At 42.5% G+C, this 22,114-nt stretch overlaps 1 protein-coding gene across 2 annotated transcripts in view; it reads right to left on the bottom strand.

The window, feature by feature from the left end:
* Positions 1-460: 460 nt before the first annotated feature.
* Positions 461-22,114, bottom strand: part of LOC122565170 (ankyrin repeat domain-containing protein 24-like) — an 83,294-nt gene continuing 61,640 nt past the window's right edge. For both annotated transcript variants that reach the window (XM_043720873.1, XM_043720872.1), the window contains exons 16-20: positions 19,793-19,914; positions 17,151-18,665; positions 12,687-12,851; positions 3,915-3,980; positions 461-764 (exon numbers count right to left, since the gene is read on the bottom strand). In XM_043720873.1, the coding sequence (XP_043576808.1) occupies positions 684-764; positions 3,915-3,980; positions 12,687-12,851; positions 17,151-18,665; positions 19,793-19,914 (1,949 nt within the window). In that variant the 3' untranslated portion in view covers positions 461-683. The remainder of the gene's footprint in view (positions 765-3,914; positions 3,981-12,686; positions 12,852-17,150; positions 18,666-19,792; positions 19,915-22,114) is intronic.

The raw sequence follows: 22,114 nt of genomic DNA on the forward strand, positions 1-22,114 counted from the left end.
AGTTTCACAATGGTGACCATGGATTATTGTTTATAAACTCATTTGGTTCACTGTCCATGAGGGAAGGGAATCTGCTGTCCTTAGCTGGTCCAGCCTACAGATCCACAGCAAGATGGCGGACTCTTAATTTCTTTCTTAGACGGCCTTGAAAGTCACACAGTTTGAAGCCTATAGGGGATGGACAACAAATGTTAGTCTTGTTAGTCACACCCACAATGCTCCACAACGTTGTTCACCAACATCAGTCTTACAACTAACCAACCAGCCCAGCACCTCTTCCCCAGTTGCTCCATTAAATTCAGGTGCTCCCATTATTTTCAGGATATCTTACAAGTTAACTCGCCACCGAGCACCCAAAGATTTCAAGAGAGTGATGAAAATGAAGAGGATCATAGATGCCAAAGATTCAAAATGCCCACAAAAGACCACCATGAATCAGGTGTTTTTTAAGTATTTCCACTTTATTGGTTCAATGTTCACACCAGTACACTCAGTGAACCACATTAATAGCCTCCATCATTAGACAATATCTATTAAATTGGGTACTACTATATATAGCCCATTCTCCTGTTTCTCTTCACATATCTTGAAAAAGTCAAGATATAAACATATTACACAATTTAAACCTTGTCATCAGTTATGAGAATTAACACATTACTGTTGCCCTCTTCAAAGCATGAATCTTAAAAACTGGTCTGTTTGTGATGTTTGTGCATTTTTAAGATCTGTAGTAAGACATTTTGGACATCTTCATCCATTTGACCCTGCAACAAGAAGTACATAAATCAGGTCAATTTCCTTGTGACAAGCCTGAACTCATTTCCTTTGCATACCAAATTTCAAAATATTGAGTTATATCCTAAGCTGTGAATTAGCAATTAGCCATGGATCGTTTCCATATTAAATCCAGGATTTCCTCTCATCCACTTACTCAATTCCAAAATTAATGGAACTTATACACAAAACCCCTCAGTAACTTCAGTGCATCACCAAGAGCATATATCATGTCTCACTGTATGACATTCTTACCTCTATCTTAGGGGTTCTGGGTTCAAATCTCACTCTGCTGACCTGGGGAAATGGTGATAATTGTGATAATGGTGATCTGTTGGAGAGCTTGGCCTTAGGTTGAGATAAATAACCAAGATCCCATCTACTCCATCATGTGGAAGTGGACTGTCTGTTGAGAAGCAGGGGAGATGTCTTCAACATCCTGACCAATATTCTTCCTTCCTCCAACAGTGATAAATCCAATTGTCTGTCATCTCTCTCAGTGCTGCATGTGGGAGCCTGCAGTGTAAATTGCTGTTCATGTTTGCTGCATTTCAGTCATGACTTCACTGGCTGAAGTGTCCTTTGTCATATTCCAAGGAATATGAACGGAATTATGTTGTTCTGCTCCTCTTTTACCAGTGACAGCGCATGTAACCGAGATAAACCTGTTTGGAGCCCCAGACCAAATGCAAACAGGCAGACCAGCAGCGAGATTGGTCTACAGGACATTGGTGAGTCCATTCTCCTCGGGACTGAAGGTCAGTAGCCAATCTATTGTTGAGTTTACATGAACATACAGATGAATATAGAATATCAATTAGGAGCAGGAGTAGGCCATTCAGCCCTTTGGTGCTGCTCAACCATTCAATAAGATCATGGTTGATCTTAACTCTTCGATCCACAGTCCTGCCTCCTTTCCCATCCTCACTTACCAAGAATGGATATACCTCTGCCTTAAAAATTCTGTCTGCACCTGCTTTTGAGGAAGAGACTTCCAAAGGCTCACAGAGAAAATAAAAATTCTCCTCATCTCTGTCTTAAATGGGTGATTCTTAAATTTTAAAACAGTGTTTTTGTTTTGTGGAATCTCTCATAAGGGGAATCATCTCTCCACATCCACGCTGCCAATGTCTCTTCAGGATCATGGAATTACAGAATCCCTACTGTGTCGAGGCACACATTCAGCCCATTGAGTCCACACCAACCCTCCAAAGAGCATCCCACCCGGTCTACCCCCTTTACCCTCTCCCGTTAATCCTGCACTTCCCATGGCTAACCCACCTGGCCTGCACACAATAGGCAATTTAGCATGGGAAATCCATCTATCCTGCACATCTTTAGACTACGGGAGGAAACCGGAGCACCTGGAGGAAACCCACACAGATACAGGGAGAATATACAAACTCCACAGAGCTAATTGTCTGAAGGTGGAATTGAAGCTGGGTCCCTGGCACTGTGAGGCAGCCGTGCTAACCACTAAGCCACCATGCCATTCTTTTGTATGTTTCAAGGATCTTGTATGTTTCAGTTGAATCAGCTTTTAGTCTTCTAATGTCTAGCATTTATAAGGTTAACCTGTTCAATCTCTCCACATAAGGCAAGCTGCTCTCTCCAGTTTTCACACTCTATTGCATTTACATGCTTGCTTCCTTACACAAGGAGACAAATATTGCACAGGGTCCTCCAGACGCCCTGTATAACTGAAGCATAACCTCCATACTCTTGCCTTCAGTGCCACTTGGAACAAACAATAACATTCTACTAATTTCCTAATGAATGCAGCAGCAGCTCTAGAGTTCAAGTGATTGTGACAGATCTCCATTTACGTCCCAAACACAGGGGCTGTTGCAGACAGTTTGACTTTCTGGACCGCACTAACTCTCACGCCAACACCATGGGCTGCAGGTTCCACTATCTTCCTCTGAGGAGCACTTAGTCACTTGGAAATCCCTGTTCACTGAGCTGCCAACTCTCCAGCATTTGTCTTGGTGATCCAAGAAACCGTAGGTGGCACGGTGGCAAGCACTGCTGCCTCACAGCGCCAGAGATCCAGGTTCAATACCCGCTTCAGGCGACTGACTGTGTGGAGTTTGTACATTCTCCCCGGGTCTGCGTGGGTTTCCTCTGGGTGCTCCGGTTTCCTCCCACAGTCCAAAAACGTGCAGGTCAGGTGAATTGGCCATGTTAAATTGCCCGTAGTGTTGGGTGAAGGGGTAAATGTAGGGGAATGGTTGTGCGTCAGTATGGATTTGTTGGGCCGAAGGGCCTGTTTCCACACTGTAAAATAATCTAATCTAAAGCTCAATTTATGAGAGACTGAGGCAAGCAATGATCAGGAGCAACCGCGCTCTGCTTCATCTATTTATTGTTCCATCAGAAGGATGGAAATGGAGACAGGTGGATGGGTGAGATTGTTGGTGGAGGTCATCTCCAGGGATTTGTCCAACAGGAGTTGGCAAAACTTACCTCTGCTGGCAGATTAAAAAACTCAAATTATGAAGCTACACAGTGCCAGCAAGCATCGTCAGTTGGGTGGGGAGTGAGCATCAATGCAGTCACTCTGAGGGTCCATGCATGCCACTCAGCATCACCAAGGTATTGACATCCCATTTCGGAAAACACGGATATCATACAGAAGGAAAACAAAATGATGGTGGGGCACTATGAGTGAATAAAATAAAAATGAAAACATGCAGTGGGTATGTGTTGTGGGATGCGAGTACCTCAAAACTAAGAGTAATTATTGTTAATCTCACTGTAAATCTCCCTGTTACTAACTCCTAATCAGTTAAAGCTCTGGATCCAATTGGCCTCTGGTAATTTTGGAGAGTTGCCATGGTAACACTCACTATTACATCTTGGAGTTATGGAGAGTGAGGTTCCAGCTTTGCTTCAGTGACATGGTTGAGCAGGAATGTCTCCCCCTCTTCCTGCTGTCTGTGTGTGTTTGTCGTTAGGATTGGCAGGTTGCTGACTGGCCCTGTTTGGTTGCATTATGAATACACCTTCAGAGTTCACAAAGGCCTGGGGGGTGGGGTGTGTGATATGAACACAGAGCTTCTGACCCTAAGGTCATGACAGTATCCGCTCCGGCAGTAAGTAAGCCATCGGGAATGTGATCTCAGCACTCAGCTCCTTACCTGAACAGCGTAGAGAAGATGTGATCGGTAAATGGTCACGATGGCTCTATGGTCATTCTCTGCTTGCTGTCAAGAGAAACGAACCAGGTTTTAGTGGAGCATTTCCAAACAGAGACATTTTCTGTAAAACTGGCTGACAATTTCTTCAATTGAGTTAAGGTTTCGGTGCCCCTTTTAAACTAGAACACACCCTCCAGTGGCCAGTAGACAGAGATGCACATTCACTTCTTAGGTTTGCTCAATTGCATTTGACTTGGTGGAATTGATAGATGGATGTAAGTAGCACAGTTACTTGGAACCTGCCTTTAATATCTGCTCAGTCTTAACTCTGGGAGATCATGGCGCACTCATGTCAAAAGGATCAGTGTTTGGTTTTTTTTCACTTCAATCCTTAATAGTGTCAACTCATGTCTAAATGATATGTTTATTATATTGTAAAATAAAGCAAAGAACTGTGGATGCTGGAGCTCTGAAACAATCGCCAGCGATCTCTGTTTTATTGCATTGGGAAGTAAGCATAATTTCACTAATTCAGATCCTCCAAATCTCCTACAAGTTATTTCAAGATTGGAGATGGGGACTCCTGGACAGGAGACGGGATCACCCGCCCACCCAGCAATGTAGCTCATGCCAACTAAAGGAGGTGGCATTGACACCCATTCATCCCAGATCCAGAAAAAAACTCAATGACTGATCAGGTAACACACTACATATTCTCATACCTACCCTTGGTAATACTAGGAGAAAGTGAGGACTGCAGATGCTGGGGATCAGAGCTTAAAAATGTGTTGCTGGAAAAGCGCAGCAGGTCAGGCAGCATCAAAGGAGAAGGAGAATCGATGTTTGGGGCATAAGCCCTTCTTCAGGCATAAGCCATTCCTGAAGAAGGGCTTATGCCCGAAACGTCGATTCTCCTTCTCCTTTGATGCTCCTTGGTAATACTACCCATTTTAAACAACATCTGCAGTACTGTACTTTGTATCTAACTCTGTTCTTAAATAGTTGTAACTTAATTCTGTAATTATTTGATTTCCTAACAACATGTAACCAACATGTACAACCCTTCTTCTACTGGAACAGCATCCACAAGCCTAACCTACCATACCCTATTATCTCCAACTTCACCTCTCCAGTTCACACTCATTTCACAATTTAGCTAGCCTTCTATCCAAATCTGGGACATAACAGACAAAGGATTTCAAGGCCTTTGGAAAGTGTGCAAAGGAGCTTTATAGAATGGGATGAGCTCTTTAATTAATGATGCAAAGAGATTGGAGAAACTGGTTTAATCCATTCCATCCTTTAATAAACACTGTGCTGTTCAACACAGGGGTCAGGGTGATTGATTTAGATGGGTAAATACAATTCAGTCTTTGTCACAGAGGAGTCAGAATATTCATCGTTGGACTGAAGATTGTGTTCTACAATTTTATCCAGCAAACCACTGACGGCAAGACCATATGATGGCTGACATGATAATCCTCAACTCTGCTTTATGCCTTTTACCCATAATCTTGGATTCCTTTACTGATTAAATATCTGTCTTGGTGTTGAATATTATAGAGGCTCACAGCACGGAAACAGACCCATCAGTCCAACTCATCCACGACAACCAAGTTTCCCAAACAAAACCAATCTCACTTGCCTGCATTTGGCATATATTCATCTAAATCTTTCCTATTCACCTATCTAAATGTATTTTAAATATTCTAACAGTATCTGCATCTACCACTTTCTCTGACAGTTCATTGTGTGAACCACGCATTGTGTGAAAATGTTGCTCCCTCGGGTCCCTTTTAAATCTTTCTTCTCTCACCTTAAATATTTGTCCCCTAGTTTTGAAGTCCACCATCCTAAGGAAAAGACTTTTGCTCTTCATCTCATGATTTTATAAATCTTTATAAAGTCAGCCTCAACCTCCTATACTCCAGAGGAAGAAGTCCCAGCCTACACTTATAACTCAAACTGCCCATTCCAGCAACATTCTGGTAAATCTTTTTGAACTCTCTCCAATTTAATAACATCCTTCCCATAACAGGAATATACATTCTTAATAACACAACCTCACCAGCTCTTTATTGTAAAGAATTCCACAGATGCATTACTGTTTCAAAGAAACAAACTCCTCATCTCTGTCCACAATGGATGCCCCCATACTCTGAGACTATGCTCTCTGGTTGTTGACTCTTTTACAATAGAAAACAATCTTTCCGAATCTACCTTGTCAAATGCCTTAAGAATTGCATGTGTTTCAATAAGGTTGCCTCACATTCTTCTAAACTCTTAAGGAGTAAGTGCTCAACCTAATCAACCACTCTTTATAAGAACAGCCCTCCACACCCAAAATCAACCTGGGTGAACCTTCTCTGGATTGTCTCCAATGCCATTTTATCTTTGCTTGGATAAGGGGATCAAAACAGTTCACAATTTTCCAGGTGCAATGACTAGTGTCTTATATAGTTTCATCAAGATTTCCCGATTCTTATATTCTATCTCCTTTGAAATACAGGTCAACGTTCCAGTTACCTCCCCTATTACTTACTTTTCATGATGAATGAATGAAGGTTCTCAAATCCCTTTGTAATGTAGCTTTTTACAACATTTATCAAATTAAATAATATTCAACAACCCTATGCTTCCTGATGAAGGGCTTATGCCCAAAACGTTGATTCTCCTGCTCGAATGCTGCCTGACTGGCTGTGCTTTTCCAGCACCATACTCTTTGACTCTGATTTCCAGCATCTGCAGTCCTCACTTTTTCCCTATTCCTCCTGCCAATGCACAAAACCTCACATTTTCCTACATTTTATTATACCTGTCAAGCCTTTTGCTCACTCATTTAAAATGTCTATAACCCTCTGTAGAATGTGTGTTACTTTCACCACTTGCCTTCCAACCTATTTTGATGTCATTTGCAAACTTGGCTATAGTACATTCATTTTCCTTATCCAGGTCATTCATATATATTGTATGTATTGCAGGTCCTTTTCTGGTCTCTGCATTTCACCTCTAATTACAGGTTTATATCCTGAAAATAACCTTTTTGTCTCAACTTTCTAATTCTATTGGTTAGCCAATCCTCTGTCCATACTAATATACTACCCTAATGAGCTCTTTTCTGATTAAGTTGCCTTAGAATCACAGAATCCTACAGTAAGGAAAGAGGCCATTTGGTCCATTGTGTCCACATGGACCCTGAGAAGAGCACACTACCCTCTCCCATGTAGCCACCTAGCCTGCACATCCCTGGACACCGCAGAGTAATTCAGTATGGCCAATCCATCTAACCTACACATCTTGGGACTCTGCACCTGGAGCATCCATGGGAAACCCAGGCAGACACAGAGAGAATGTATAAACTCCATGCAGCCAGTCGCCCCGAGGCTGGAATCAAACCCGGCCCTCTGGCACTGTGAGGCAGCAGTACTAACCACCAATCCACCTTTATGTGAATCACCTTATCGAATGTCTTTTGGAAATCCAAATACATTACATTCACCGGTTCCTCTTTATCCATCATGCTTTTACCTCCTCAAAGAATGTTAATAAATCTGTCAGGCATGAACTCCCGATTTTAATCTAACTAGCCTGCAGTTCCTGGTTCCCTGTTTTTTTTTTCTCATCTCCCTCCCTTCTCAGGTGATACATTGTCAGTTTTCCATTCCTTTGGGACTTTTTCAGAATGTAAGGATTTCAGCAAGGTTATTATCAGTGCATCCACTATCTCTGTAGCTACTTCCTTTTAATATATTAAAAAGCACCCTTTGGGCCCGGGGATATATTTGCCTTTTGCCCCATTAGTTTACGAAGTACTTTTTTTTCTAGTGATAATGATTGTATTTATTTCTTCCCATTTTTTGCAACTGTTTTAGTACTTTTGCAATGTTATTAGATGTCTTCTATGTAAAGAATGTTGCAAATTATTTATTCAACTCCTCTGTTATTTCCTGGTTCCCTATTGTAATTATCCACCCTCATTCTCTAAGGGTCCTCTGTTCACTTTGCCTACTCACATCTTCTGTATATGTTTAAAGAAGATATTACTGTCTGTTTTTATTTTACTTGCTAATTTGTCCTAAAATTTATTTTCTCTCTCCTTTTTTTTTGGTCACTTTTTGTAAGTTTTAAAACTTAATCATTTCTTTGGTCTATCAGTAATATATGGCGTATTTTATGCTTTTTCTCTTTCAAGTTGATGCTGTTCTTAACTTCCCTGGTCAACCCCCTTCCTGCAATATATCTTTGCCATGAGGCATGAACTATTTTCTTAAACATTATTCTTCAAGTGTCTTCCTGCTAAGTTCCTTTGCAGTCAACTCTATCCTCATTCCTTTGCAATTGCCCTGGTTTACATTTTGCATAGTTGTTTCTGAACCAAATTTCTCACCCTCAAACTGATATATTTTTATTCGTTAGTCAGATGTTGGTGTCTCTGGCAGGGTTAGCATTTATTATCCATCCCTAGTTGCCCTTGAGAGTCTACCCCAAACCAAAGGGATAGCTATGGGCACCCACATGAGCCCGGTTATGCCTGCCTCTTTGTTGGGTATGTGGAACAGTTCAACTTCCACAGCTACATTGGCACCATTCATTACCTTTTCCTCCGCTATATCGATGACTGCAGCGGCGCGACCTCATACTCCCATGAGGAGGTTGAACAGTTGATCAACTTCTCTAACACCTTTCGTCCCAACCTCAAATTCACCTGGACCATCTTGGACCCTCCCCTTTCTGGACCTCACCATCTCCATCTCTGGTGACCGACTAACCAAAGACATCTACTACAAATCTACCATACAAATCTATCATCTACCATGGACTCCCACAGCTACCTGGACTACACCTCCTCTCACCCTGCCTCTTGTAAAAATGCCATCTCTTATTCCCAAATCCTCTGCCTCCACCGCATCTGTTCCCAGGATGACCAATTCCACCATAGAAAATCCCAGATGGCCTCCTCCTTCAAAGACCGCAATTTCCCCTCCCACATGGTCGACAATACCCTCCAGCGCATCTCCTCCACTTCCCGCACCTCCACTCTTGAACCCCACCACTTCCAGAACACCCCTGCTCCTCACCTTCCACCCCACCAGCCTCTGTATACATCGCATCATCCTCTAGCGCTTCCACTACCTACAAACAGACCCCACCACTAGGGATATATTTCCCTCCCCATCCTGATCTGTGTTCTGGACAGACCATTTCCTCCACGACTCCTTGTCAGATTCATGCTGCCCACCAGCCCTCAGCCGACTCCTAGTACCTTCCCCTGCCACTGTGAGAAGTGCAAAACCTGCGCAGATACCTCCCCCCCCCCCCCCCCCCTCATCTCCATCCAAGGCCCCAAAGGATCTTCCGCATCCAACTGAAATTTACCTGCACCTCTACAAATGTCATCTACTGCATCCGTTGCACCCGATGTGGTATCTTCTACATTGGGGAGGCAGGAAGCCAACTTGCGGATCGTTTCAGAGATCATCTCTGGGACACACGCACCAACCAACCCCATCACCTCGGGGTTGAACACTTCAACTCCCCCTCCTACTCCATCAAAGACATGCAGGTCCTGGGCCTCCTGCATCGCCAAACCCTAACCACCCAACGTGGCATCTTCCGCCTTGGGACCCTGCAACCACACAGGATTAATGTGGATTTCAACAGTTTCCTCACTTCCCCTCCCCGCACCCCTGTCCCAAGCCTTCAACTTGGCATCGCCCTCTTGACCTGTCCATCACCTTTTCCATCGATCTACTCCACCCTCCTCTCCGACCTATTATCTTCTCTCCGACTTTCATTTACCTATTGCTTTCTGAGCTACCTTCGCCCCAGCCCCACCCCCTCTCAAATATCTTTCAGCCCCCTGGCCCACAAGTCTCATTCCTGATGAAGGGCTTATGCCCGAAACATCGATTCTCCTGTTCCTTGGATGCTGCCTGACCTGCTGTGCTTTTCCAGCACCACACTCTTGACTCTGATCTCTAGTATCTGGAGTCCTCACTTTCTCCTCCTTGAGAGGGTGGTGTTGAGCTGCTTTCTCAAACCACTGCAATTCTAACAAAATTTGATCATGTTTTGGTCACTGTTCCCTTAGGTATCTTTCACTCTGATATAATTTATTAAACTTGCCACATTACCAGATCCAAATAGTCTGATCCCTGGATCGCTCCACAACATGCAGTTCTAGGAAACTATCGTGAACACAATCTATGGATTCATCCTCTTAGCATCCTCTGCCAATCTGACCATCCCTATCTATACGGAGATTAAAGTCACCCATAATGAATGCACTGTATGTTTTATCTGCCTTCATTATCTTTCTCCCACAGAATAGCTATGGTCAGAGGCCCTATAGACTTCTACCAACAGTGTATTTTTCACCTTATTACTTCCACCCATATGCATCCCACATCTTCTGACCCAAGATCATGTCTTGCTATTGTACTTAACGATGTACTGCAATGCTGGGTAGTGCTTAATACCAGTGCCATGTTAAAAGCAGTGAGTGATTGGTCAATTTATGGAACAGGCAGTGGAGGCAGACAGTATCAATTCATTCAAGTGCAGTTTAAATAATTCTTTGTCAGAATATAACACGTTGGGAGGCCACATAATAATTATAGTATGCTCGGCTGGAACAGGTTTGTGTTTTTTTCCACAGGATGTGATATCACTGGTTAGGTCAAGCCTAACTGAGCTGGAGAAGGTGGGACTAAGCTAAAGGACAAGAAGAGAATCAAGTGCCCCATGATTTGATTGCATCCACATTGTCCATGATACTTGCTCATTTTGGGCTCCAAATGGCAGTCTGGATTGCGTGCGCACACACATCCAGTTATGCATACGCTGGACTCCAATTTGATGAGGTCCTTCGTACAGTGAGTGTGTGTCAGCATATGCAGTATAGGGCGATCATTATGTGAGTCAATCCTGTTTTATTTTATTCATTAAAGATATGGAGATTAGGTGGATTGGCCATTCTAAAACATCATCCCATAGTGTCCAGGGCTGTGTAGGGTTGGGTTAGCCATGGTAAATATTCCATGGGGGGTTATGGGGATGGGTGAGATGCTCTTCAGAGGTCGGGACACCCCTCGATGGGCTGAAATGCCTCCTTCAACACTGTAGGGATTCTATGATTAATGTGACACGGGTGATGCTAGCTGGGCCAAAATTCACTGCCTGATACATCCCTAATTGCCCTTGTTTAGGTGGTGGTGAGCTACATTCTTGAGTTGCTGCAGTCCATGTAGCATAGGTGTTGTTAGGGAGGGATTTTGACCCAATGACAGTGAGGGAGCAGTGACATAGTTCCAGGTCAGAACAGGTGGCTTGAGGGGACTGTGCAGGTGGTGGGGTTACTATTCGAAATGGGATCTATGGTTCCTCAGACTTTCCACCACTTCAGAGTTTTCTCATCTTACATCTGGATATGCTGCACTGAGACCAACTTAGTCAAAGTGGAGAGTGTGGTGCTAGAAAAACACAGCTGGTCAGGCAGCATCTGAGGAGCAGGAGAATCGACATTTCGAGCATAAGCTCTTTATTAGGAATGAGGCCTTTCTCTCAACTTATTCAAATTCAAGGAGAGAAGGTGGCACAATGGTAAATCACTAGACTAGTAATCTGGCAGCCCAGGGAAATACCCTGGGGACCATGAGCTCTATCCCATCACAAGATTTAAATTCAATTCATTAAAAAACCCTCCTGAATTGAAAGTTAGTCTCAGTAATGGTGACCATGACAAATATCACCGATTTTTGTAAAAATCTATCTGGAAGGGAAACCTGATGCCCATATCTGTCTGGCCCCCATGTGTCTCCAGTAATGTGGTTACCTCTAAATTCCCCTCTGAGATATTCCACTCAGACCAAAGACCAACCAGGGATGGGTAACAAATGCTGGGCTTGCCAGTGATACCGACATCTCATGAAAGAATGAGAAAAAGAAAATATTTCTTGACATGAAAGGCATGTTTTGAAGTCAAAGCTCAATAGATTGTTGTTGGTCAAGTGTTTCTGGAGGTTTAAAGCCATGGCAATAACGTGGAATTCATGGCAGAATAGCCTCATTGGGCTGAATTCCTATTGTTAACTATACCAGTGTTGTCGCAGATAATCAATCTTCTTCACTGGAGAAGGTGTGACTTGAACCTGTCTCAGAGGGAGGGACACGAACACAGTGCCACAGGAACTTTAAGACAACACCAGGAACTGATGAGATTTGAACCTGGATTGTCTAAGCTTTAAAAGCAGCAGTAAACAGTTTGTTCCTTCAAGCCTCCTCACCAATCAACATGATCATCCTCATGTTCCTGCTTTCTCCCTTTGATCCTGTTAGCCCTAAATACTGTATTAATTTCCTTCTGAAAAATAGTCAAATGTTTTGGCCTCAATCATGTTCTATGGCAGAGAATTCCATTCTCTGAGTGAAGGAATCTCTCCTCATCTCTGTGCTAAATGGCCGACCCCTTAGACAGTGATGCCTAGTTCTGGACTCCCTAGTTATCGGGAACATCCTTCCTGCATTTACTCTGTCTGGTTCTGTTAGACGTTTATACATTTATATCAGACCCCTTTCCTCATTCATCTAAATCCAGTTAGCATGAGATTTTGAATCATCAGTCCAATGACATAACCACTGTGCCCCCTTTCATCAGCTACCTTTATTGTTGTACATGATAGCTGAAAATTAACTTTGTAAATTTTAATTATCCCCCACCCAGTAATTTTTGGAGTTATGTTATCTCCCGCAATAGTCGAATAGCCTACTTACTGCTAGCTGCTGCTGTAATACTCTGATTTGTCTTTGCGTAGCCTCTGTGTGTTGTTGATGGGGTGGGGGGGCTGCTTTGGGAGGTAGTGCTGCAGCATTAGCCTGCTCCGACAGACTGTTCAAAGCCTCCTTTAGTTTGAACACCTCTTTGGATAGTTCACTTATCTACAGGGGGAAAAAAAAAACAAATTGCATCAGAGAAATAGCGGGAGGAACATTCTGAATGCAAGAAATTCCACATAATGGAGAATTGGGACTCCTATTTGAGACAACTTTAACTTCACCATTCCCGATGGGGCCGAAAGCAATTGTCATGCACACATGAGGAACTATCCAGAAATGAGAATGTCCTAATGGCTAGATTATTGACTATTAGCTAAACAGAGAGTAATCAGAATAATCTGATTAATACTAATTGTCCTTCAATTAAAGTGTACGAAGAAATTAAGTTCTGTCTAGATTCTTTCTGGGTTTTTTTGGTTTAAATTTGCTATGTTTCCTTTGACATTTTAAGTTTGGTTACAGTATTTCCTAAGGCAGTGCTTTCCCAACTCTTTCCCACCTTGACCGTGTTTGTGTGTGTGTGCAAATTGCCAAGAGCCCAGGCCTAGGAGAACAGAGTAAATGGAAGAATCTGTGGCACCCACAGGAGGGGGTGCACAGACCAGCCTGTGAGAGTGGGGATCTATCAGCGAGTGGTGAGAGTGGGGCAACGGAGCAGGTTTATGTGTGAGAGAGGGGTGGAAGAGCTGGGACAACAGCAGAGTTGGAGGGAGCTGTTAAATCCAAATTATAATGTGGCCAATCTTTCCATTAGGATTTCAGGACAGGCTCCAGGTCTCCAGAGGGAGCATTGGCAGTGCAGTGGTAGTGATCCTACCTCTGAACCAGGAGACCTAGGCTCAATAACATCTCTGAACAGGTTGATTAATATAACTTCAGGTCTCCAGGATTGTCCAGTTAGGCTAACCTTTTATGAAAGATGCCATGATGCAGTTAACTCTCAGCTCCATAATAGCTGGTGACTCCATTTGGGTTCACAACCCACGCTTTAGGAGGCCTTGCCTTACAGGTTTTTTTCATTTCAAAAATTTACTTTATTCATAAAGATATTCTTATATACATACATTGTCACTACAGCAGCTTGGTTCTGTATATCGAGAAACAAACAAACACTGGAGTTTGACTCTATCCAGCAAACAAACCCAAGATATTTCTTACATGTACACGGTTATATTTACAGAGAGTTGAGGTGTTGAACGGACTCTCATTCAACTTTGGCAGAAAGACCTTAGATAGTGGTATTTCCCCACTGTGCCCCAAGCTTTTGTGCATCCCTCAGCACATAGTCCTGGACCTTGGAATGTGCCAGGCTACAACGCTCAGTTGAGCTCTGGAAGACCACCAAATTTCAGGCTGATGAAAGAGCATCTTTCTCAGACTTGATGGTCCGCCAGGCGCAAGTAGTCGGGACAAACCTCGACAAAAACCACTGCATCTCTCTCCAGACCTCTTTTGCAGAGGCACATTCCAGAAGGAGGTGAGTGACAGTCTCTAAACCCCACCCGCTACAGCCGCTTCGAGGGCAGTGTGCAGTGCCATAGTGCCAGGTGTACAAGAAGGATCTCACAGGTCGTGCCCTTCTCGTCGCCAGCCAAGCAATAACTTTGTTTCATTTTAAGATAGTGGACTCCTTGTGCCCCTATGCACCGTTTGCACAACAATGCAAGGAAACACACACAAAATTCTGTATGGTCAGCTTTCCAGTTTCATGTAGATTGTCATTCAACAAAAGGGGCAATTGTAAGTAGCTAAATGTATTGCTACTTCCTGGCCCTCATCATGAAATTGGACTTGGATAAAATCTAAGTCAGGTTTTTCTTTATTGGAAATAAGTATCCTTTGATTTTATTCAATAAATTGGTACTTACTGTGCCTCACGATATTTGACTGTTTGCTACAGAGGCACCGAGGATCCTGGTTCCTTTTAAACAACCAGTTCAGACATACCTCTGGAATAGGTGAGACTTGAACCCAGTCCTTCTGGCACAGAGGTAGGGACATTACCATTTCACAACAATGGCCCAAGGATCTTAGATGTTGAATTCTTAATTTTCAATTAAGTTGAAATCACAAAGGATTGAAAGACCTTATTCTATAGGAAGCTGTGGGTACAGGGTTAAGTATGTTACCTGGTGATCTAGTGAATAGGATTTGGCACTCTCATCAACATAGCATAGGTTCATAAGGTGAGGGGGGAATGATTTAAAAAGAACCTGGGGGGGTAATTTTTTCACACAGAGGGTGATGTGTGTATGGAATGATCTGCCAGAGGAAGTGGTGGAGGCTGGTACAACTGCAACACTTAAAAGGTGTCTGGATGGGTATATGAATAGGAAGAGTTTAGAGGGATGTGGGAAAAATGCTGGCAAAAGAGACTGAATCAGATTGGGATGTCAGGTCGGCTTGGACGAGTTGGACCAAAGGGTTTGTTTTTATGCTGTATGATTCTATGACTCTATTTCCATTTTAGGGCATTAAGATTTCTGGTGTGGCTAACTGGTCCATAGTGGTGCATTCAGGGTCCAATTGTTATAGTTTGACAGTTCCCAAGGCTGTTTTGGGGCAGTGTACATATCGCTGAGCTGGAAGAGCCAGGTTCAAGTCTCACCTGCTCCGGAAGTGTGCAGTAAGATTTCAGAATTGGGTGATTAAAAATTAGGAGTAAATTGGACCATGACGTACAATCATGGCAATGACCTACAATCAAGGCAGGGCCTGTGGAATTTGGTATTATTTGCCATAATGGAAGACAGCAGTTCATTTTGAAGGAAGCAGGGGTTTGCACCCATAGGTAACAGTGAGAATGGATTCCACAGTATGATACAGAATTTAGTAAAACAAAGAAATGTTATTTCAAACTGGGAAAAGGCAAACGTGCGACTGATTTGAGGAGGTTGCTCATTGCACTGAGTGGCTGACACCTGGAATGGGTTCCTGAACAAAACATTTTCATAGAATGAAACGAAATAGTTGTGGAATGATTAAGAAAGAGTTAGATGCATATGGTGCATGTAGAATGGTTTATGTTGTCCTGGATAGAAGCAATATGATTAATTCTTACCCTCAGTTATTTGGTGCAGGTTGATTTCTGGACAAATTCCCACGAGCTTCATCAAATCATCTACTTGAAAAAACAGACAGGGTGGCACCTGAATTTTCAGTGGAGTTGTCCATATTTATGGACAAACTACTGCAAAATGGCTGACCAGGATATTCTCCCTCTTTTACTGTCTACAGTCAGGAATATTAGAAGGAATTATACACTGACAATTAACCTGTCGGGCCACATTCTTAGACCTTCCATGGCCAACAGTTTCACTCAAACCCAGAACCTCAGACCAATAGGTAGGGATGTTAATACCGGACCATAAACTCCACCACAGGTCTTTAGTGTTTACAGCAACTTCAAATACTTCAGGATATTACAACAACTTACCTTCAGCAGTTATATCACGGCTGATCTCGGGTGACCTTTTAGAGGTTTATAAAATCATGAGGGACATTGATAGGATAAATAGACCCCGTCTTTTCCCTGGAGTGAGGGAGTCCATAACTAGAGGGCATAGGTTTAGGGTGAGAGGGGAAAGATATAAAAGAGACCTTAGGGGCAACTTTTTCTTGCAGAGGGTGGGACGTGTATAGAATGAGCTGCTAAAGGAAGTGGTGGAGGCTGGTACAATTGCAACATTTAAAAGGCATCTGGATGGGCACATGAATAGGAAGGGTTTGGAGGGATATGGGCCAGGTGCTGGCAGGTGGGACTAGAATGGGTTGGGGTATCGGGTCAACATAGACGAGTTGGACCGAAGGGTCTGTTTCTGTACTGCACATCTCTGAGTCTATGATCTCAGGGCAATTTACAACAGAGCAAATAAGGTACTACATAGGAGGGAAGCACAATCAAAGAGAGGCTTTTACCAGAGAGAGACTCTTGAATGAACAGCAAGTGTGACAATGTGGGTTTGGGAAACATTCCAAAAAAATTGGCTAAAATGTAACTGCCTGTGTTAGAGCAGGGAAACTCTACATTGTTTTGAGACTTACTTGTCAGTATTTTTATTAATTTATAATTTTATTAATTTATTCAGAAACATCACTGGAATAGGCAGGACTTGAACCCAGGCCTCCTAGCCCACATTACCATTCTGCCACAAGAATCTGAGGTTAACATTAAACAAATGAGTAAATCATTAAAGAGGCCTCGTAATTGGATAGATTTCACTTGGTCACTGGAAGGAATGATATTTCATTTGCTAAGAAGCCAGCATCATTCCACACATCAGTAAACAATAAAACTGAAAATGATTGGTAATTAAATTGTATAATACAGTACAAAAGCATCTAAGAGGGATCAGAGTTAATATTGATTCCACAACATTAAAGACTGTAATTCTGCAGTACCTTTCTATCCTTCTCCTTCACAAGATCAGCAGAGTCCTCAATTTGTTTGTGCAGTTCAATGATCTTCGTTGACTCAGTCTTTAACTTGTTGTACTGTTTCTGCACAGTGGCCAGCTGTTCCTCTGCATCCTGTTTCTCACTTTTCATGAACAGCGCCTCCCTCTGTACTCGGAACACCTCAGTGCAGGTCTTTTCATGCTTCTTAGTCAGATCGTTTAATTTAATGATTAAAGAATTTACCTCAGCCTTCAGTGAAGTGCTAATCTTTTCATGCTCTTCTTTTTGAATGGTTTGGCTTCTCATTGTCTCCATTTCTTCCTGTCGTTGGGATAACTCCTTTTCTTTCATGGCCAATTCATTCTGCATATTGATCAACATCTCTTTGGTATCCTGCAGAGATTTCTCAAACGATTCCTTCATTTTCACATGCTCATCCAATGTTACCGAGCTCATTCTCTGATGTTCTACCTCATCTTGTAGCCTTGCAATTTCTTTTTGGATTGCACTGTGCCCTTGCTTTAAATCAGAGAGCTGCTTGTTGGCTTCATTGAGGGATTTGCTCAATTTATCCTTCACCTCTTCATGCTCCTTCTTTGAAATGTACAAAGATTGTACGGACTCGAGTTCTTCAACTTTCTTGTTGTATTTGGTTTGAAGTTCTCTGCATTTTTCCTGCAATTCACTGTGGGCTTTGCTCAGTTCTTTGAGTTGTTCAGTGGCTTTGTTGGAAGGCCCAATTCCATCTACATTGAACTCTTCAAAATGACTTCTCTTCAGATCTTCAAGTTCACCTTCTGCCTTGGTGTATCTTTCTATCAGCAGGGAATTCTCTTTGGAAATTTCTTGAAGCGAGGTGTTTAGTGACATTCGCATCTCATTATACTCCTCAAGAGGGATACTCTGTAACAGAAGCTTCTCCATTTCATTCACCTTTTCCTTCATTGCTCTCACTTTCTTTTCCTCTTCTCCCTCAGCTTTATCTGGTTGCAGGAGCTCCATCTCACCACTCTCTAGCTCATCTCCAGGGATCATTTTTATTGTCTCTGTATAGCTCGTGTCTTCATTTTCTTTCACAGAAAGAATTCCTAGTTGGATCTGCTCTTCAAGTTGTTCAATCTCAGTCACAGCTGCCTCATATTTGTCCTGGGTCTCCTTTAATTTTTTAATGAGTTCCTGAACATCTTGTTGGACCATATCTTTCTCCTCTAACTCCCCACCTTTGGGTGGATCTCCTCCCTTTGAGTAGGACTTGGCCTTGAACTCATCAAAATCTGCTTGTAATCTTTGAACCTTTTGCTCATGTTCCACCTTTAGTTGTGTGTAAGCTTCCATTGAGACTAGTTTGTCAGAGGAGGGTGAGTTAACCTCAGCCATGATAGTAGCCTGGGCTTGTTCATATTGTTCCTTCAGTTTCTCAAATTCTGTTCGCAAGGAATCATAGAGAAAAACAGGGATAAAATCCAGGCCTCCTGATGGTTCTCCTTCATTTCCTTCTTTCTGCAAAGATTCTATCTCCTGAAACATAAATTGCAAGATTGATGAAATTGAAGGTGTGAAATGTCAATTAGTAACTCACTTTGTAACATATCATGCGCCATATGTTAGTTATCTTGGCTGAGAATGTTTAGTATGACTTGGTATTGTTGAAACAATTCATTTAATATTGCAAGTGTCAGCTATGGCTCAGTTGATAACATGCCAGCCTCTGGGTTCAAGTCCCACTCAGATATCAAGTGAAGTCAAGGCTGACACTCTAGTGCAGCACTGAGGGAGTACATCACTGTTAAAGGTGATGTCTTATAGATGAGATGTCAAACTGAACCTTCACCTGCCGGCACAGGGAGATGTAAAAGAACCTACTGCAAAATTTCAAAGAACAGCAGGCGAGTTATCCACTGTATTCTGACTATCCCTCAATCAACATAACAAAAACCAGACTATCAAGTCGTGATCATATTTCTGTTTGTGGGAGCTTGCTCTGTGCATGTTACCATGTTTTCTACATGACAATGATGACTGCACTTTATAAAGTACTTCACAGGATCATAGAATTGTTACTGTGTAGAAGGCAGGCTCATTTTGACTGCACTAACTCTCCGAATGAACGTTGTGAATTAGTGCCATCCTCTTACCCAGTTCCCACAATCCTGCGTATTATTTCTATTTAATCACCTAAAGCCTTCTTGAATGACTTAATTGAAAGTGCCTACACCAACTTTATTTTATTATTCCATTGTTCACACTTCATTGGCAGTAAGGAACTCTGAAATGGCCAGTGAAAAGTGCCATCCAAATACAAATCTTTGTTTTTCAATGTGACACAGCTACAAGTTTTACAAGACTGATTTGCATGGTCTAAGCACCATTCCAATCCCAATGAGCTACTCTGCATACCTTAAATGTTGTGCTCTCTCTTTCATCAGTCAGACTCTTAATATAGAACCTCAATTTAATCACAGGATTAAAATGTCCCAGCTATTCATGACAGTCCTAATGACCTCTGGTTTGAAAAGGTCAAAAAGTGAATACATCATAGGTCTGTTACACATCCCTCCCCTTTCATTTTAACTCTTTCCTTCAGTCCTTTCTCACCTATTATGTAAGGTTTCAATATCAAGGCCCATGGAATGAGGGTTTGTTACCTGCAACCTCCCTTGTAGCTCTTGGTTTTCCCTGGTCAGTGACTGCACTTGACTCTGCAGTGACACAAGCCACTCCTCACTAGAAACGTCCGTACCCTTTTTCGAACATAACTTCTCAATCCCTGAAAACAGTACAGTTCAGCAACAGTGAGCAGTGGAATAAAATGGTTTAAAGGATTATTCAATTCCAAAACTGAAACAATGAGAAGGCAATTGTGGACTAACAGGTGATTGTAAATCAGTCAGTGATGTAGCTGATGGAAGCATAGCATAAGTCTAAGCAGGAGATTGAGAGACCTGGTTCTAACTAGGACGATAGTTATATACATTGTGTGAATAAAGATTTGGAATTACTTTATTAGGTGCATATTCAGATTACTGGTAGAGAAGAGCAGACAAGGTTTACCAATCAAGCAAGCACTATGGGGACTGGGACAAACTGAGCCAGAGATAGAGGACAGACCAAACCTTGATATCAGGATCTCTTTCACGATCACCTCCAACCCAACCCATGGTGAAAGCAGGCAAACTGTTGCCAAGAGTTTGGAAAATGCACAGACAACAAAGGTTGAGTGACAAAGCAGTACTCATCGCAAAGAGAAATGGAAAGGAAATAAGGGTTACAGGAATTAACTCAGAAGCAACAAAGACTTTGAGAACACGTAGATTTTGGAAGAAACAGGCCTTTGGAAACAGAACAACATGGGAAGCACAAAGGACTTTCAATGGCAAATATCGCCACTCCCAGAGCTGCCACTAGCACTGCCCAGAAGCTCAGGAACATTAAGGGTCAGGAGACACAGATTTAGAAGTCAAAGGACAGATTACTGTAGTTCTTTATCACAAAGCTAAGTGAATGAGACAGTTTTTCAGTTTGAATTCACAACATTGTTCCGAAGACTTGGAAAGCTGTAAAGTGATTGCCAAATCATACTACTCCTAGATACCAAATCCCTTCTGCTTACTTGCTCCAAAGACAGTACAAGATCCTTCAATAGAAAATGTCTCATTAAGTTGGTAAATCAAGGAGTAATTTTACTGGATAGAAAGCCACCAATATGGTACTCAGGACCAGTGATAGTTCTAAAAAGTGAGATCAGGCTTTGTACCAACTTAACACAGCCCAACAAGCAGTTCAAAAGGAAAGTTCTCCAACGTTTTCCATGGATGACACACTGGCAGAGCATTTTACTCACAAAGTTAGATGCCACAGTGGTTTCTTGCAGAACTCACTTGACCAAGTATCATGGTTATTAACCACATTTAAACACAATTAAATTGACTTCCATTTGGCATTGTCTCAGCACTAAATATTTTCCAATACACAATGTCCAGCATCTTCAAGGACAGAGAAGTAAAGCTTTGCCACGAAGTGTGAGGTGCTGGCCTAGTGGTATTATCACTGGACTATGAATCCAAAGACCTAGGTTATGTACTGGAGACCTGGGTTTGAATCCTGCCACAGCAGATTGTGGAATTTGAACTCAAATTTAAAACATTTCTCAAATTAAGAGTCTAATGATGACCGTGAAACTACTGTTGGATGTTGAAAAACCCATCTGGGTTGCTGATGTCTTTTAGAGAAGTAAACTGCCATCCTTACCTGGTATGGCCTACATGTGACTCCAGACCCACAGCAATATGGTTGACTATTAACTGTCCTCTGGCAATTAGGGAAGGGCAATAAATATCTAGCCAGTGATGCCCTCATCCCACGAATGAACAGAAAAAAAACAGGGTGTGCTCATCTATGATGTTACTAAGGAAGAACATGACCAATAAGTCTGTCAAGTTCTAAAGGCAATTGGGCAAGCAAGACTAAATTAGAAATGCAAATTTGACAAGTCCACTATACAATTTCTGGGTCACATGATTCAGCAACAAGATATAATAATGGACCCCAGCAATTCCAGTATTCCCATAACCCAAGAATGTCAGGAACACAGAAATATTCCTTGGAATAGTCAACTGACTGGGGAAATTCTGAGTGAACCTCTCAATGGTGAACCTCTCATTCAAGATCTGTTAAAAAAGGTCCAACACTGATCATAGAGTCATAAACATGAAAAACCGACCCTTCAGAGCTGAAAATGTGTTGCTGGAGAAGCGCAGCAGGTCAGGCAGCATACAGGGAACAGGAGAATCGACGTTTCGGGCATAAGCCCTTCTTCAGGAATGAGGAAAGTTTGTCCAGCAGGCTAAGATAAAAGGTAGGGAGGAGGGACTTGGGGGAGGGGCGTTGGAAATGTGATAGGTGGAAAGAGGTCAAGGTGAGGGTGATAGGTCAGACGGGGGTGGGGGCGGAGAGGTCGGGAAGAAGAT

This window comes from Chiloscyllium plagiosum, chromosome 31 (assembly GCF_004010195.1).
Source record: "Chiloscyllium plagiosum isolate BGI_BamShark_2017 chromosome 31, ASM401019v2, whole genome shotgun sequence".
NCBI classification, from domain to species: domain Eukaryota; kingdom Metazoa; phylum Chordata; class Chondrichthyes; order Orectolobiformes; family Hemiscylliidae; genus Chiloscyllium; species Chiloscyllium plagiosum.